This window comes from Dromiciops gliroides, chromosome 4 (genome assembly GCF_019393635.1).
Source record: "Dromiciops gliroides isolate mDroGli1 chromosome 4, mDroGli1.pri, whole genome shotgun sequence".
In the NCBI taxonomy this organism is placed as follows: domain Eukaryota; kingdom Metazoa; phylum Chordata; class Mammalia; order Microbiotheria; family Microbiotheriidae; genus Dromiciops; species Dromiciops gliroides.
The window spans coordinates 14,843,661-14,862,240 of NC_057864.1; the positions used below are offsets into that span (position 1 = coordinate 14,843,661).

The 18,580-nt window shown below is 43.9% G+C and overlaps 1 protein-coding gene across 1 annotated transcript in view; it reads right to left on the reverse strand.

The window, feature by feature from the left end:
• Positions 1-18,580, reverse strand: part of ROR1 (receptor tyrosine kinase like orphan receptor 1) — a 348,021-nt gene that overhangs the window by 127,091 nt on the left and 202,350 nt on the right. Inside the window, exon 2 of the mRNA XM_043999765.1 lies at positions 1,378-1,455. Within this exon, the coding sequence (XP_043855700.1) occupies positions 1,378-1,455 (78 nt within the window). The remainder of the gene's footprint in view (positions 1-1,377; positions 1,456-18,580) is intronic.

Here is an 18,580-nt window from a genome sequence, read left to right on the forward strand (position 1 = left end):
TAGCTAACTCATAGTAAGCACTATATAAATGTTAGCTATTGTTATTATATTATTATTATAGTTTTGTAGGAGGTATGATAGTGACTATAGTATAATCCTATAGTATATTATACTGATAGTATAATAATAATACCACAACAGTTACAATAATACTCTAGTTCTCATAGCACTATTGTTATTAGTCCAAAAATGTGAGATACTATTATTTAGTTATTGTTGTCTCGGGTTGGGGTCGGGTTGGACAGCTGCTAATGGGAGATTTCATTAGCCTTTCTTGGCTTCCACAACCCGCTGCTGATTCACATCGAGCTTACAGTCCCCTGAAGGGCTCAGATTGTTTTTTCCCCAACTGTTATCTGCTCAAGCCTGTCCTTGTGATGCTGAGTTTTGAAGCCCAAGTGTGAGCCTCCTCCTTTGTCCCTATTCTAGGGAAGCTCACAAGATCAGCTGTCATTGAGACCTCTCTAGACGACAATTTTGACCCAAAGCGTTAGCTCTTTCCCACTTCCACAACCCCTGAAGATCTGACAAGCATGTCATCACAGGGCCCTCCAGCCAAGCCACTCATCAAAATGTGTAACTGTCAGGGCCTGGGATGTGCTTCATACGAGGTGGGTGATTAAATAATAGTCAACTCAACTCCAGTAGACCCGCGAGGTCAGAGATGGAGAGGCTCATCCCAGAAAGCAGATTGTAGACGATCCCTCCATGCCTACCTGCAGTCTGTGGCCTCCCAAGATTTTTTCCCATTTCTCCTACACACACCAGCACACAGACACATAAACACACATCTACACACAAACTCACAAAGCACATCCACACACCAGCCTACACGATCGCATACACACAGCCGGCACGAACGGTGAGAGGCTGGTAAGCACACACGTGCAGCCGTCTCCAGCCAGAAACAATTAGTAAAGCCCTACATGCTTTATCCTGGAGCCCATCCACACATCAAGGGTTCGTTGTAAGGGGTCACCCCGGGGAGGCCCCCGTTCAGGGCTGCCTTATTTTGAATCAAATCCCTTCAATAAGATTCCCTCGGTGCAATGTTGAGAGGGTCAGGAACGACCCGTAATTCACATCTTGAAGCACTTGGACCATGTGGAACACTTTACTAGGCGAAGGGGAGGGGAAAGACAAAAAAACTCTCTCCAGAAACCATGGAATTCCAGGTAATTCCATGGGAAAGGCTCACCGAGAATCCGGGCTCTATTTGCCTTCCTTCCTCCCTCCCTCCCTTCACCTCTCCGTACAAAAAAACCGAAGTTCAAAGGCGGCCCAGTGTAATTCAATGTCAGCTTCCGCCCCCTCCCTGAAAGGCTCCTTCCCCTCCTCCAAAGCCCCTCCTGCCTGCCTCCCCGCCTCTGCCCTCACCTTTGTCGAGTTCACTTGAAATGTTCCAGGACGAGGTAGGCACTAATTCAGCAGCCCCGGACACTGACGCGTCTGTTTCTGGAAAAACAAGGAGAGGGAGGGGAGTGAGAAAGGGGCTGTCTCTGATCCACTTCTTTCCCTACTCTGATGGGTGCCGCGAGCCATCCAAAGACAGCTTCCAAAGCAGGGACTGGAATCCCAGGGTTAACAGGCCCTGAGGACTGGACTTTGAATCTGGAAGACCTGGGTTCAAATCTCACCTCAGATCCTTATTAGCTGGATGACCCAGGACGAGTCACTTATTGTCTGAGCCTCAGTTCTTCATCTGCAAAGTTATGGGGTTGGATCAGAAGTCTCTAATTCCAGCTGAATTCTATGACCTTCTGTTCATATTTGGATGGTGATGTTTGAAGGTTATTGGAGCCACATGGATTATCCATGGCATCAGACCAAAGGTTCAATTCCATACTTTCGACATGGAAACTTTCCTGATTCCCCCACTCCCCAGCTTCTAGTGCCTCCCTTATTGACCTTGTATATTTTAAAATCGATTTTGCATCTGCTTATTTACTTAAATGTCTCCCAGGTTGATCACAATGAGGGAGAATTTTTTTGCTTATAACATCCCTAATGAATAGTCTTCCAACGGTCTAAAGAAGCAAGAAGAGACCTTACGGGCATTCTTGTCCAAATCTCTCATTTTACAGGTCAGGAATCTCAGGCCATTTTCCCAAAGCCAGACAGGTAAAGTGAGTGGGAGATCCACGATTTGAATCCAGAGCTCCCACTGCAGATACGCTAAATGCATGGAAAGACCCTATTTTTATTGGCAAGAATATTGGTCTTGGAGGCTGGAAAAGACACGGGTCTGAATCCTTCCTGGAATCCAAACGATGACTAGGACAGGGTAAATGGCCCAGGGCTAAGAGAGAGCACATCCTTCTCCCCAGGTGTGGGTCATACCTCTACCCCCTGGCCAGCATTCCAGCATATTTGCTGTGTTTATACTTCATCTCTGTTTCTCTATACGCAGGTTTTAGCTTCCCGTGCCACACTCCTTTCAGAAGGTAAGCTCCCTCAAGGCAGGAGATGCTTTTTCTTTGTAACATTTCTATCCCTGCTCAGAGAATGGTGCCTTGGACTCAGGGTTTAATGAATGCTAGTTACATTCAATTGCTAGTTTTCTTCCAGGAGCATCAGAGATTTTAAAAATTTATATATTTTATTTTTGCATCACCTATATTTCTCAGTGTATCCTTTTCCCTCCCCCTCCCCTTGAAAAGAACCATCCCTTATAACAAAAATTTTAAAGAGTAGGAAATAATAATAATTAAGCAAATAACCAGTAGATAAACAGTCTGACATTAAAGGACATGTTCTATTCTCACGGTCCCTCCCCACTCCATGATAAGCAGAAGAGTTTTCCCTTATCTTTATCCAACCTTGGTCATTTTAATTTATCAGCACCCAATTTGGTTATTCTATGGCAGAAGTCATGATTGTTTCCATTGCATTGCTGTGGTCATCTCTTCTATGGTTTTCCTGGCTCTGCTTACTTTATTCTGTATCAGTTCCTACAAGGCTTCCTATGCTTCTCTACATTCATCATGTTTTTTAAAGGACAGTAATAGTCCATTACATTCATGTACTACAGCCTAGTCATTCTTCAACCAGGCATCATCGATTATTAATTTGATGAGATACTTCATATATCCCCACTGCCACCAAGCTCCCATTGCCATGATGCCCTTCTCCCAAGGCCCAAATTTTCCCCAATCCTAGCAGCTATGCAGGCTGGTTTCTCTGAGAATGGACAGCTCCCTTTCCTGGTAGGAATGGACCAGCAATCTGATTCTCCTCTGCCCCGCAGTTGACAGCTCCCTAACCCCTCAAATGAATTTGCCCCAGGTTCAAGAATTCAGATACATATTTGCTGTCACAGCAGACTATGGGCAAATCACTTTCCTGCTCAAGTTCTAGTTCTTTCATGCAAAAAAATGGGAAAAAACGGGAAAAACAATCCTCCTGCTACGTGGCTCACTGGATTGAGGGGAGAAAAGAACGGTACAAAGCTCAGCGTTGGAGAAATCTGAGCTATTATTTCTCACTACAATGTACTGCCTCACACCCCCACACCCTAAGACACTTTTCAAGGAAAATAAGCAAAATGCTTCTACCATGGCTAATCGAATTCAAAGCCATGCCTCAAATGGGGCACCCTGAAGCAAACCTGATACTCTAGATGTGGTCTGACCGAAGCCAAGGACTGCCACCCCCAAGCTGGTGACACTCTGTCTCTCTTCATGTGGCCAGAGATTCATTAGCTTTCACCAGCTGTTGACTCCTCTTCAGCTTGCAGCCCCTAAATCACAGGCTGGTAGGATTTTTATAGGTCTTGGCTTAAACCTTTCACTTGGGCAAGCAAACCTTCTAGACTCATGGTAGTTGTCTGATGGCCAAACATCTGCCAGACTCCACTCAAAGGGAGTTCTCAAAAAGAAAACCCCATCTCTGCTTTCTGCAACAATCCCTTCAATATTCTTTGGGGGACGCTCTCTGCCTATGAATCAGGGAATGCCATGGCCTCAGAAGATTTAAAATTGGGATTATGGGTCATTCCAAGGGCAGTGGAGGCATATTGCAGGGTGTGGCTTTTACCAGTGATGTATCATGTGTATAAAAATGCAGAAAAGATCCCCTAGAATAGGTCAAAGTCTAGGAAAGGGGATGATCTGATCGTGTAGCCACAAAAAAAAAAAAAAAAGAATCATGGACCATCCCCCAGGCTTTTCTAACCTTCCATACTGCCCTCCATGAAAACAGCTGGTGTGAAGCTAGATCTTCTAACTATAATGCTGACTCCTTCCACAGACTTCTGAAGAGCCAAGGGATCAGTTCTATGGGATGCATAAATTCGATGGCAAAACTGTGATAATCACATTCTATATAACTGGGTTCCTTCATCATCTCCTGTGCTTTGCTTTATCCATTTAAGAGCATAATTCTGAGGAGGGGTCCATAGGCTTCACCAGACTTCCCAAAGGGCCCATAGCACACAAAAGGATTAAGACTATGTAATCTGGAGCTGGGGGATCAGAGTGTTAATTCTGTCTCTTCTTTGGGAAAGTCATTTCCACTCTCAGTCTCAAGTTTCCTCACCTGTAAAATTAAGGGATGGGCTGCAATGACCACTGGGTGCTCTCCCAACCCTAATATTTATGAATCTATAATTCCATCCTAACTGTCAGCATCTCAGCAGGGTTGGACAGTACATAGAGCACTGGACTTAGAGTTAGGAAGACCTGAGTTCAGTCTGGTCTCAGACACATACTACCTGTGTAACCCTGGGCAGTTTCTTTGGGACTCAATTTCCCCACATGAACAATGGGGATAATAGTTGCACATACCTCACCAGGCTGTTGTGAGGATCAAATGAAATAACATGTAAAACACTGGCTACATAAATGCTAGCTATTATTATGAAATATTGTCTCTCTTTTACCAAGGAAGATGATGCTGCACAATGTTAACTCATTTGCTTAGAGAGCCCTAGGAAGCCATGAGATATGGCCTTCCAGTTGAGATGTACAAACTACCTATATTATGAGAATGTTTGATGTTTGGCATTAGTATACATGCCTGGCATGGGTAGAGGTGTTTAAATGTAAATAAGCATTTACTGAATTAAATCAAATTGGAAGAAGGGTATGGTATCTTTAGGAGAATTGAAGCCACATTACTTTAGCTTTTGTGACAATGAACAGAGGGCTAGAAGAAAGACTGAATAGTGGCTATGGGACCTTGGACAAGTCACTGCCCTATAGGGGCAAAATTGTAAGACCGTTGTTTAGCCATTTTCAGTTGTGTTCAATTCTTTGTGACCCCATTTGGGGTTTTCTTGGGAAAAATAATAGAGTGACTTGCCATTTCCTTCTCCAGCTCATTTTACAGATGAGGAAACTGAGGCAAACATGGTTAAGTGACTTGTCCAAAATCACAGAGCTAGTAAGTGTCCAAGGCCATTCAGTAGAGAAAAAGCACAATCTGTAGAAGTATTAGAAGAAGTCCCCTTATACTGATGGAATAACAGGCCAGTACAACAGGAAGGGGCGGTGCAAATTACTTAAAAGATAAAAGAAAGACTTGAAAAATGTCAAATGTTCTATTCTGAAACCTGTAATACAAACAGACCGGAATTGATCTAAATAAAGCCTGTGAGCTGGAATAGGAAACTTTAAAAAAAGACAGCGATGCAAATCCACCTGGCTAATTTCATCATGTCCACTAAGTAAACTGTGGGTGTACTAATGGGTCTCTGTGTTTCAGATAGTCATTGTTTACATTCACCATCGGTAATTAGAGAGCCTCCACATTGCAGAAGAGAGGCTCTCCTTTGCGCAAATTTAACCTCCCCAGCCCCCGCTTTCCCTCATTCACAAGAAATGGGATATTTGTGTTGGGGGATGTTGTGTAGCCCATTGGGGTGACCTCTACACATCACACTCTATTGGCCAAGCTTAGGGAGCTCAGGGGAAAGAAACTCGATGGCTAGTGAGTCATTTCAGGATGGGGAGTGAAGTGGGGAAGGAGTTTGGGGGACTCAGCTGGAACCTGACATCTCCTAAGTTCAATATTTTTATAGCTTCATCTTACTGCTCCCACTGAAACTGGTGAAGGCGGGATGTGTTTTGCTTTACAATATGAAATCTGTAGATAGCTTACTGCCCATCATTTGGTTTTTCCACCCCAAAGTCTGAATTGCTGATTGATAAGAATGTCAGAGTGATGAAAAAGGAATTGATTCTTGGCACTGCTCAAAATAAGAGAGAGGGGGGGAAGAGAGAAAGGGAGAGGGGGAGAGAGAGAGAGAGAGAGAGAGAGAGAGAGAGAGAGAGAGAGAGAGAGAGAGAGAGAGAGAGAGAGAGAGAGAAGAAGGAGGAGGAGGAAGGGAAGGAAGGAAGGAAGGAAAGAAGGAAGGAAGGAAGGAAGGAAGGAAGGAAGGAAGGAAGGAAGGAAGGAAGGAAGGAAGGAAGGAAGGAAGGAAGGAAGGAAGGAAGAGTTTCAAACTTGTCTCTGGAAAGTAATTGACAGGTATTCAGGGGCTCCCAGGGAGATCATTTCAATTTACCAGCTCATTAAATGATTTTGTGCTGATGCTAGTGTACCCTATCCCCCAACCAATACATGTTCTTTAAGAGAAAGTTTGATGTAATGAAGAAGCCACTCACTGGCTTTGTAGTCAGAGAGACCTGGTTTCAAATCCAATCTCAGATCTTCATTAGTGATGGGGCCCTGAAATCATTACACCACAACTGGAAGGGGCCTCAAATGCCACTGATCTGACCCCAGCACCAGCAGCAGCATTTTTAAGGCAATTAAAGAATTGCAAAGCATTTGACATATGTTAATCTTCACAATAACCCATTGATATAGGTACTTTTATTTATCCTCACTGTACAGATTGGGAAACTGAGGTACCAAGTTGTTATGTCCACTCTAACCCCATGAACATTTACTAAACACCTACTATGTGGCAGGCACTGTGGTAAGCATAAGGGATACAATTAATAAAAAGAAATAGTAAGTGACTAGACTAGGGTCAAACAGCTAGTCTAAGGCAGATTTGAACTCAGGTCTTCCTGACTCTAAGTCTTGTACCTAGCTGCCATGATGAGGAAACTGAAGCCCAGAAAGATGAAGCAATTTGCCTAGAGTTACTGGGCAAGTCACTGCACTTTTCTCAGACTCAGTTTAATCATCTGTACCATTCTAATACTCCAGCACAATGGTAAAAATAATAGATATGGTGCTTTTCAAAGGCTTATTGAGTGCTTCATGTTCTCTCCCCTGACCCTCATAACAACCTTGTGAAGTAGCTGCTCTCATGATCCCCATTTCACTGAAGAAAAGACCGGGGCTCAGTGAGGTTCAGTGATTTGCCCAGGGTCACATAGTTAGGGAGGAACAGAGATCAAGTATATTCAATGCTTTTCAAACCATCAATAAAGAAATCTCAGTTATGTATTCAAATAATCCCCTTCCTGCTTTCCAAATTAATGGCATAAAAATAACTCCTTAGCCCAATAGCTTACAAATATTAGATTGTCGGTGGCCAGATGTTTGTATGACATGGCATGTGTGCATGACACCAGATCATACAATAAGAATCTATCTCGTTCCACCCCGTCTAAGCCCCCGGGTCTTTGATGCCAAGGGGCAGCATCATAGAATGTCAGAGTTGGATGGGCCCTTGAACAACATTTCATCCAATGCTTGCCTTTTACAGAAGACTTTTTTTTTTGCTCTGTTTGGTCTCAGTCATCGGGACCCTAAATCCACCAAAAATTTCTTATGCTACATTAGAGAATGAAGTGAGCCACCTGTGCTTGGAAAAGCTCCAATGCCTATCTGTGGCACTTTTTCTACAAGGGCCTGTCTCCAAAAACAGCTCTCCACAGACCCAATCATCTCTCCATTACCAGGGCTAGAATGGAGGTGGCTTCTCTCTTTGACTTCTGGACACTGGAATCTGTCTCCATCTTTCAACCTTTTGAGGGGAAGGCAGGAATGGGACATAAGCCCTGCCTTGGAAGGATGCATTCTCCCTGAAGAACACCAATGGTCTTCAGAAGGATTATTACTTCATCTCAGAACTTGGCAGGTAGGGATGTCCCTTTCCACAAGAGCCCAAGAGCAGCCAAGAAAGTATTTAAGCATGGAACATCCTGTATCCCCGTCCAGGGACATTTGATATTCTGGAGTCCAAGCGTCTGGATGGAGTGAGAGTTTCAGGGAAACTGAAGGAGGGACACAGGCCAAGGGGGGAGGGGGTGGGAATGGGACCAAGGGAGTAGGGAGAAGATGGAAGCTGGGCAGGAGGAGCAGCAAGCCCAGCCCCGCCCTCCCCCGCCACCTCAACTTCATACTCAGGGTGCTAAGTCTCTCAGAGCCAAACTCTAGCATCGATGGCAAGCCTTGCCCTGACTAAGGCATCTGGTGAGGAGGCATCCTCTCCTTCACTAAACCATCAGCACATCTGAAGCAGGCAGTACTGGTGCCATTCTTTGGAGCTGCGTCCCTGGTGCCTGGCAATGTGCACAGCACGTAGGAAGTGCTTCATTCACACTTGCTGATGGACAGATTCTGTCTCACTGTCAAGCCCAAGATGCAGTCACAGAATCATCAAGTCTGGGAGCTGGGAGTTCCCAGGGCCTGTGGTATGTGTGCAGTGTTATTTTAAAAGTTCTCCCGGGAAGGATTTCAGCTCAGATTCCTTTTCCCTTTCCATTGCCTAAGAGGAGCAGAAACTCTGGCTGCCAAAGGAGCAGCTAGGTAAGCCACCTACACAAGCACCAGCTGGCGGAGAACGGAGGATGATGGCTGACTAGCTCCAAATAAGCGAGCCAAGCCAAAGACACCAGAGCCAGAGGCAGTTTACCGAGATGAGGCAGGGAGATCATCCCGGCCAGACATAGCGATGACACCATCTTGCAACACTTCTCAGTGTCTGATTGAGCTCAGGCCAAAACATTATGGCCTGACTGTCGGGGTACAGGGGGACTTCTACATAGACAGGGGAGGATTCCATGTTAGAATCAGACACAAAACACCTTATTAGGCACAAAGCCAAGTGCTGGGGGTAGGGATTCAGTGAGGAAACAGAAGTTTCTCAGCATGTATTCATTGACTTGGGGAGGGCAGTGAGGGGGAATCTGACAGGTACACAAATAATTCTAGACTGCCTGGCAATGAAATATGATGGAAACAGCCCACCTGGGTCCAAATCCTGTCCCGGACGCTTACTAAGAGGCTGCTAGGTAACACAATGGATAGACTGTTGAACTCTGAGTCAGCAAGATCTGGGTTTGAGTCCTGCCTGTGTGACTCTCAGCAAGTCACTTACCCACTCTTTCCCTCAGTTCCCTCATCTGTAAAAAGGGAAATAATATTAGCACTGTCCTCATGGGTTCCCTCACTCAGTCAGGAAGACCTGAATTTGAGACCTGCCTCAGATACTTATTGTCTATAGGGCCCTCAGCAAGTTCAGACCCAGTTTCCCTCAAAGTAGAATGCAAATAATAAGAGCACCTAGCTCCAAGGATTGTTATAAGGATGAAATGAGATCATACTTGTAAATGGCAAACTTGGCAAACCGTAAAGTGCTGCATAAATTCTAGCTATGAAGACTACTACTATTACTATTATATGTATTTTCAGTCCCAATTCTATTGTCTTCCCTATTTCCTATTTAGCCTATCCCATCCTATAACTTGCTTTGTAGGTATTTATTTGCATGTTATTTCCCACATTAGATTGTAAGCTCCTTGAGGGAAGGAACTGTCTTTTGCTTCTTTTTGTCTTATCACAGTTCCTGGAACATAATAGGTGCTCAATAAATGTTTATTGATTGATTACTATTATCACTATTATTACCCCTACTATTGTTACTACACTACTATTACTATCGCTGCTTTCTGCTATCCCTACTCCTGCTATTACTATTACTATCATTAGTATTATTGTCACTATTACTATGACTAATACTACCACCACCACCTGGGTGACCTAAGGTAAGTTCACTTAAACTTCCTGAACCTCAGTTTTCTTTTTTTTATCATAAAAGTATTTTATTTTTCTCCAGTTACATTTAAAGATAGTTTTCAACATTTCTTTTTTTATAACATTTTGAGTTCAAAATTTTCCCCCTCCCCCTTCTCCAAGACAAAAAACAATCTGATATTGGTTATACATGTACAATCACATTAAACATATTTCTGCATTAGTCATGTTGTGAAAGAAGAATCAGAACAAAAGGGGAAAATCTCAAAAAAGAAAAAAACAGTAAAAAAAGAGTAGAAACTGTATGGTTCAATATGCATTCAGATTCCACAGTTATTTTTTCTGGATGTGAAGAACATTTTCCATCATGAGTTCTTTGGAATTGTCTTGGATCATTGCACTGCTGAGAAGAGCTAAGTATATTACAGTTGATCACACAATGTTGCTGTTATTGTGTACAATGTTCTCCTGGTTCTGCTCACTTCACTCAGCATCAGTCCACTTAAGTCTTTCCAGGTTTTTCTGAAATCTGCCAGCTCATCATTTCTTATAGCACAATAGTATTCCATTGCATTCATATACCACAACTTGTTCAGCCATTCCCCAATTGATGGGTATTCTCTTGATTTCTAATTCTTTGCTACCACAGAGAGCTGCTATAAATGTTTTTGTACATGTGGGTCCTTTTCCCTTTTTTGTGATCTCTTTGGGATACAAACCTTGTAGTGAACCTCAGTTTTCTTATCTGTAAAATGGAGAAGTTGGACTAGATGCCTCTGAGGTCATTCCAAATCTAAATTTATGATCTTTGAGCAAAAGAAAGGTCCATGGAAATTGAAATCCCCAGAGGAAGAGGATATGTACATCTTGGAAAAAGACATCAGCTCATGTGTTGCAGCCTTTTGAGGGGAACCAGCCCTTTACCTAACAACCACTCTGGTAAGTATGCACCACAAGAATTTTGCTTTGTTTGGGGTCAGATTTCATTAGTGTCAGGAGCACCTGGTGAAAAAGTTCTTGGACCCATGCAGGTTGGCACCTTCTCTACAATGTACAGTCTTAGGGAGCTGCCTAGAATTCTGTGAGGTGAGTGACTTGTCCAGGGTCACACAGCTAGTAAATACATGAAGCCATACTTAAACCTCAGTGCCCTCACCCCGAGTCCAGTCCTTTATTCACAATTTCAGACCCAAGGGACTTCAGGGGCTACCAAATCCAAGCAGTCACCAAAAGAGAAGCTCCTATTGCAAAATGCCTGACATGTGGCCATCCATTCCCTCCAGGGAGAGGGAGCCTACCACCCACTACTATTGAATATACAAAGATTATGCTTTAATAGATGCAGAGCCAAACTAGGCATTCCAGCACTGAAGGCAAATTCATCTTGGAGGAGGAGACTGTTTGGATGATGTGGTGTTCGGCCCACAGTTGATGAGAAGCCTGTCTAGGAGCTCAGCTCTTGCTCTCTCCACACTGGACTGAGGGCTGAGAATCATTTTCCGTCTCCTCCAGAGCATCCCCTCTCCCATCCCCAAAGGGTCTGAGGTCTTAGTGTGCCCCCTTTCCATGAGAACCCATAGATAGGAAAGCACAATCCCCAGGCTTGACGAGTAGATGGAGTTAGGAAAACCTGGGTTACAATCTTTCCTCAGAAGCTTCCCACTTTCTGGACCTCAATGGCTTCTTCTGTAAAATGAGGGGTTGGATTTGGGGAGCTCTAAAGTCATTTCTGACTAAATCTATGATTCTATTTTCCTAATTTCCTCACCCCTGTCCCTAGCACCCCAAGGACCCTGAAGCACCTTCTCTTTCCAAGTGAAATGCATTTCAGAGAAGGACATTCCCCCTAAGAGAAAAAACTCCAAAAAGGCTTCTCATCTTGGGAAAAAATTGGTGTCAGGTTACTACCCTGCTCCCCCTGGACTACTCAGAAGCTACACTATCCTTCAGGGGAGGGGGAGCTTATCTAGTCTGGAAGACCAACATCTCTATCAGACTCTCTTTTGCCCCACTATTTCTTCTTCTGGTTCCCCAAGAGCACCTGGAATCTTCCTCAATTCCACCCCCTTTACAGGTACCTGGCCAAGGAAAAGAAGGCACCATGGATGTTAGTGCCAGGAAGCAGCATCTCCTTGGTCCTGGCCCTGAAAGTCTGAACAGCTAAAGTATGGCATTGGTACCCAATGAATAGAAGCCTCCCCGTACAGGGGACAGGTATTCTGCGGAGGTTTCTAGGAGAGCAGGGACAAGAATAACCCTAGTCAAGGAATGCTGGGGTTGTAATTGCATTGGCCTAAAGAATGCCCACGCAAGATCACAGACTAAGAAACCAAGACCCAGGGAAGCTAAACTGACTTGCCCAAGTCCACACTGGTAGGATCAGAGGTGGGATCTGAACAAACCCGGGTCCTGTGACTCTACACTGAATGCTCTTTCCACAGCTGTACACTGTTCCTTGCTTCTGAGGGCAAGATGAACTCAAGGAGACCACAGACCTGGTCCCATACCAAAGTACATCCTTCTTTTATTTGTCTATACTAAATTCAGAACCAGAAAGGAAGGGGAAAATCTCTTCACTGCCCCTAAATGATTTTTCTTTCTCTTTACCAACAGGACTTCCTTCTTCAAATCTATAAACTGGATCTAAAGGCTCCCACATTGTAGGGGGCTTAAAAGGGGATAATCGTATACAATACACAGAGAAGACCCAGTCTGTTTATCATCTCCAGGGAGAAGAGGAATATTCAAGGTGCCTTGAAATCCCTTAAGCCTCTAAGAGCTCCCTTCCCTGGGCCCTCCCTCCCCATGAGTCTGGAACTAAGTTCAGTCCCATGGGGTGATCACAGCAAAGAAAGAGACTATCGATGGGGTGCCTGCTGATGGATGGGCCGACTGCTTGGCTGTGCGGCATCCACAGCTACCATGACCGTTTTCTTTGAAGCCCAGATGTTTCTGAGCTACGAAAACAGGGGATTCATTCATTCGCTCATTCATCATTCATACAACAAATATTTATAAAGTCCCAGGCAATACTGGGGGAGGGGCAAGTGAGGCATAGAACCAATCCTGGTAGAGATTACCATGGAAGAAATCGGCTTGGGGGCAGCAGGAAGAGTGTTAGGCCTTGAGTGGTTCAATTCCCCTTCCCACACAACTGCTCTGAGGGTCCATTTTCAAATCCATAAAATGGGGATAATAGCACCTGAACTACCTAACTTAGGAGAGAGGGATATTGTGAGGCTCAGAGGATATAATGGACGCTAAAGGGCATTGTAAATCTTGGCGGGTTCTACAGTGGGCTCTTATGAACAGTTACAGACAGCTGGGCGCAGGAAGGAAAGCAATAGATTTGAAGTCGGGAAGGTTGGGGCTCTAATCTTGTCTCTGATATTTAGGATCCCAGCAGCACAGATTTAGAATCAACGAGCTTTTGGCGTGTACTTACTATGGAGGAAACACCACTCATAGGACTTGGGATACAGACAAAAGGAAACAAATTGCTGCCTTGTCCTTTGGATGTATGAATGGTCCCCAACAGTCCTCACAAGCACAGAACCTGGATCAAAGTGTCTCAGCATTAGAAGGGACTGAAGAAGCATTATGTGTATATGAACAAGAATGTAAGGCCTTGAGGGAGGGGATTGTTTCATTCCTGGTATTTATACCTCTGGGACCTAACATGGAGTCTCTTGCCTAAGTGCTTAATGAATTCTTGTTGATTGATTGGTTGATAAATGTCTGTCGAGTGGTCATGAATGATAGATGATATGCATTTATGAATCTCTTACTATGTGCCAGGCACTGTGCCAAGCACTGGGGAGATGCAGATAGTGCCTGCCCTCAAGGAGCTTACATTCTAATGGGGAATTCAACATGTAAAGAGGGGCAGTGGTGGTTTGGAAATAGCTGAGAAATGATGTGGATCAAACCAAAAAAAAAGTATACTACTAAGCTAAAAAAAACTCCCTAAGAATTACAGCTGACCAAAAAATTGGAGAGGTGATGAGCTCCCCCTCCTGAAGGCCTTCAAGCAGAGGCTAGAAGACTACCTGTTAGGGATGTTCTCATGGGTGTTTCTTCCTGGTGCAAGTTGGACCAGAAGGACGCTAAGGTCCTTCCAGCTCCCAAATTCTGTGATTCTGGAAAGTATATCTGTACAACATATGCTTAAAGTGAATTTTTGAGAGGAAGGGCACCAGCAGCTGAGAAGGACAAGAAAGTTGGTCCCTGAGTGGAGTCTTTAAAGGGCTCCCAGAGGCAGAGGGGAAGGGAGTCCAGTAAGGAGGCTGGGAGAGCCTCAAGCTCAGAGGAAGAGCCCAGTCAGAGGCTCATTTCTGGTGCGAGGGCAGGAGGGCAGCAGGGGAAGAATTGTGTCCCCCTCACGCTGGTGGTTGAAGTCTCTGCTGGGCAATTCCAGCGGCTCATCTCGCTGTCAGCTTTCCAAATCCTCCTGGCTGTTACACAAACTCAATGGGCCCGCCAATGCCAAACCCAGCTCACTCTTTTCCCCCTCATCTCTGTCTGACAGGTTCCCTTCATTCTCTGCCCACACAACTGCCTTGTGGCTAATTCCTCTCCTGAGTCATCCTGCTGTGTCATCCGCCTTTGTCCTTGGGAATGTTCTATGTCATGTGATTCTTTATCTGCTCCATGCACCTTCTCCCCCTGCAATGAGGGTTAAGTGACTTGTCCAGGGTCACACAGTTAATAAGTGTCAAGTGTCTGAGGCCGGACTTGAACCCAGGTACTCCTGAATCCAGGGCCAGCACTTTACCACTGCGCCATCTAGCTGCCCCCTCCACACACCTTTTCAATTGGTCTCCTCAAATGCCCCCTCCCCAAAACCAGACCCTTTAAAAACTAATGCCAGCCCACTCCAGAGCCATGTGAAGAAAATAAGGTAGGGAAAACTCCCATGCTTAATCTCATTTGAATCTAGTTAATTAACTAAATCTAAATTGGATCTCTTGTATTTTCTTTGCCTTTAAAGAACAGTCAACAAAAAATTATATAAAATATTTACTAAATGTCAGGCACTGTGCTAAATACTCCTGGGAATCCAGAGAAAACAAAACAAAAATCCCCATTCTCCAGAAACTCAAAGCATGTGTGCTAGACTTGAAATTGGAGGATTGAGGTTCAATCCCAGATTTCCTACCCCCTTAGTAAATTTCACCTTTGGGCAAAGTTCCTTAAGTGTCCTGGGCCTATAAATTAAGGTTTTACTAGATGGCTCCCAAGGTCTTTGTCACCTTCGAAGTTATAGTCCTGGACAAATGAAACATTCCCTGGCTTTGAGACTTCAACCACAGGAAAAACTGATAGCCACAAATCAACAAGCATTAATTAAGCATCTACTATTTGCCAAGCTCAGTACTGAGGACTGGGGATACAAAGAAAAGGCAGATGTCCATGCCTTTAAGGAATTTATGAAGGGTTAAAATTGCTTGTGCACCCTCAAGCTAGCCTGAGCTTGGGTGACACAGAGGACAACAGAGGGCTAGAGTCATAGAATCATCAATTTGAGAGTTGGGAGGGGCCTTATCAACCATCTAATCTCACCCACACTCAGGGAGAATCTCTGCTATCACTTACTGGACAGGGCCATCCAAACTCAACTTGAAGAGTGACAATGACAGGGAGCTCACTACCTCCCACCAAGGCAATCTGCTCCACTTTGGGATGGCTCTAATTTCTAGAAGTGTTTTCTTGGCATCAAGCCTCAATCTGCCTCTGAAACTTTCCACCCTCTGCTCCTAGTTCTGCCCTCGAGGGCCAAACAGAACAAATCTAATCCCTTTTACACATGACAACCCTCCCATATTGAAGACAGCTAGCATCCCTCCCACCCTGTTTTCCTTTTTACAAGCTAAACACACCCGGATTCTTTAACTGATCCTCATTAAGCAATTCTCATGAGTCCCATAGGATTTGGGGAGGATCTAGGCACAATTTTCTAGTAGTCCAAATCCTTCCTTTTACAGGTAAAAAAAATTGAAGCCAAGAAAGAGAAAAGATTTGTCAGGTAGTCAGTCAGTGAATAAGCATTTATTAAGCACCTACTATGTGCTAGGCATTGTGTTAAATACTGGGGATACAAAGAGAGGCAAAAAAGTCCCTACCCTAAATGAACTTAAAATCTAATGAGGGATACAACATTCAAATGATGTTGTAAAAGCAAGATATTTAGAGGTTAAATTGGCAATAATCCACAGAGAGAAGGCAGTGGCAATAAGAAAGAGAGGGAAAGACTTCTTGTAGAAGGTAGGATATTAGCTGGGACTTGGAGAAAGCCAGGGAAGTCTGGAGGTGGAGACATGGCAAGAAGGTAAAAGAGCCAGGTCCTCTAACTCTAGAACTTGGGCTTTATATCACCCTACCTCCATCTCTTAATTCTCTAAAAGTATGGATTAAGAAGAGGTTAGGGGCAGGGGGAGGGAAAACCACATAATCATGGCTTTAGATCTGGAAAGGTCTTTAGAAGTCGTGTGGTTCAGCCTACTCATTTTACAGATGAGTAAAGTGAGGCTTGGGTGGATATGGCTAGCCCAAGATCATATAGATAGTAAGGAGCAAAGCCAAGATCAGAACTCAGGGATTCTGATCTCAAATGGAGCACACATTACATTGTACCATGTTGTTGTCTTCATAAACCCATAGCTTAAATGAACAGGGACCCAGAGTTTCATCCCAAGCTTTCTTTCGGCACCATAATAGTAACAGGTCTGATTACTAATTAATGTGGCCCAAATCAAAGCTTTCCATAAGTTCTAACCAACTTTTATCAGGATGAGGAGGGGCCATGGGTCTTAGCTCCTCTAAACATTAATTCCATGGAATGACTTTTCTGAGATCTATAAAGATAAGAATGCACATAATCAACTCAAATTCTTATTCCAAGTTTATGTCTTCTTCCTGCTCTTACACTTGGGTCATGTTGTTCATCCCCTTATCAAGGGAAAATCATAATTCTCCATTTCATCAACTTTTGCTAGACTCTTCTTTCTTGTTGAGGATTTTTTTAAATCGATAGAAATTACCTAGAGTTAGTTCCTAACCAGCCTGTTCACTCTAAATCTAAACTCATCTTTTGTCTTTAAATGGGAGTTTTCAGTTGACCTAATTGGAAAGGGAAACTCAAGGTTTGGTTGGTCAGCAGGCAGAACCAGAAACAAAACCAGGAGGGGAGAACCAAGGGAAGTTGTAGAGAGGCAAAGTTGGGCTTAATGTAAGGAAGTACTTCCTAAAAGTTATAGGAAAGGTGTCTAAAAGGGGGCTGCCACAGGGAGAGTTGGGTGTTCCCTTATTGGAGGTCTCTGAGGAAAGGCTGAAAGATGCTGCCAATGAAACATTGGACTCTGGTCGTGGGATGCTGGCCTCAGGTGGGTGTGCTTTCATTTTATCTTGCCTCCATCACTTCCCATCCTTTTCCAAGCCATACTACTATGTGCACAGTACCCCCCCCCCTTCCCCACTAGCTTCCCTTTGTGCATTGTCTTCCCTATTAGAATATAACCTCCCTGAGGGCAGGTGCTCTCTATATTCCTTACATCTGCTTTAGTATCCTCAGAATTTAGCAAAGTGCCCAGCTCATCAATAATAAGTACTTATTATGTGTCAGACACTGTGCTAGGAATTGAGAATACAGTACAAACAACGAAACTTCTCACCCTCCAGGACTTTACATTCTTATTCATACACAGGTAGTTCTAGATGGTTTCTCAGGCCCCTTCCAACTTGGAGGCTCTATGATTCTGGTTACATAGTTGTGGGGATGGACTGGGAATATTTATATCTGCACAGGAATATTCCTTTTGGATGTTGTAGAAGCACATTCTTTGTAGTTTCTGAGTAAAAGCATCCCTGTTCTTACATCGTCAGCAAGGAGCCTCTCATGGTGAACTCTTCCAGTTGGTTGCAAAAAAATGAGAACAGTGAATGGTCCTACTGTGTCTGTGATGGATGGGGAAGCCTGTTTGCTGATCACTATCAGCTCCCAAGAAGTGCTACCTGATCCACTCTAAGAGTGAAATGCTTCAGTACACCCAGTGCCTTAGAATCCTCCCGACTAGATGCAGAAAGCAACGGCCAAAATAATTGGATATTTTTCAGGACAACTCTCACATAAATTGACCTTTATGCCAATGAAGACCAAATTCAAATCAAAATCAACAAAAGTGAAGCTAACAATTGTGTGTGTGCATTCACTAAAACTGACCATAGATGCAACATAGCTAAGATTTAATATGGCGTATCATCTGTCAACATAGCTTCATAACACAGATGACAGTATCATAGATTTTAAAGCAGGAGAGGTTTTTAGAGGCCATGCCATCCAAGCTTCTCATTTTACAGATATCTAATAGCTAACATTGACACAGGACTTTGAGGTTTGCAAAGTTCTTTTATAAAATGTCATTGGATCCTCACAACAACCCTTGGGAAGTATTATCAACCACATTTTACAATTGAGGAAACTGATGTAGATAGAAGTTAATTTATTTGCTCAGGGTCTTATTACTAGTGCCTGAGGTGTGACTTGCACCCTACCCTTCCTGATTCCCAGTCCAACACCGGATGGCTCAATGGATAGAGCACTGATCCTGGAAACAAGAAGACCAGAGTTCAAATCTGGTCTCAGACA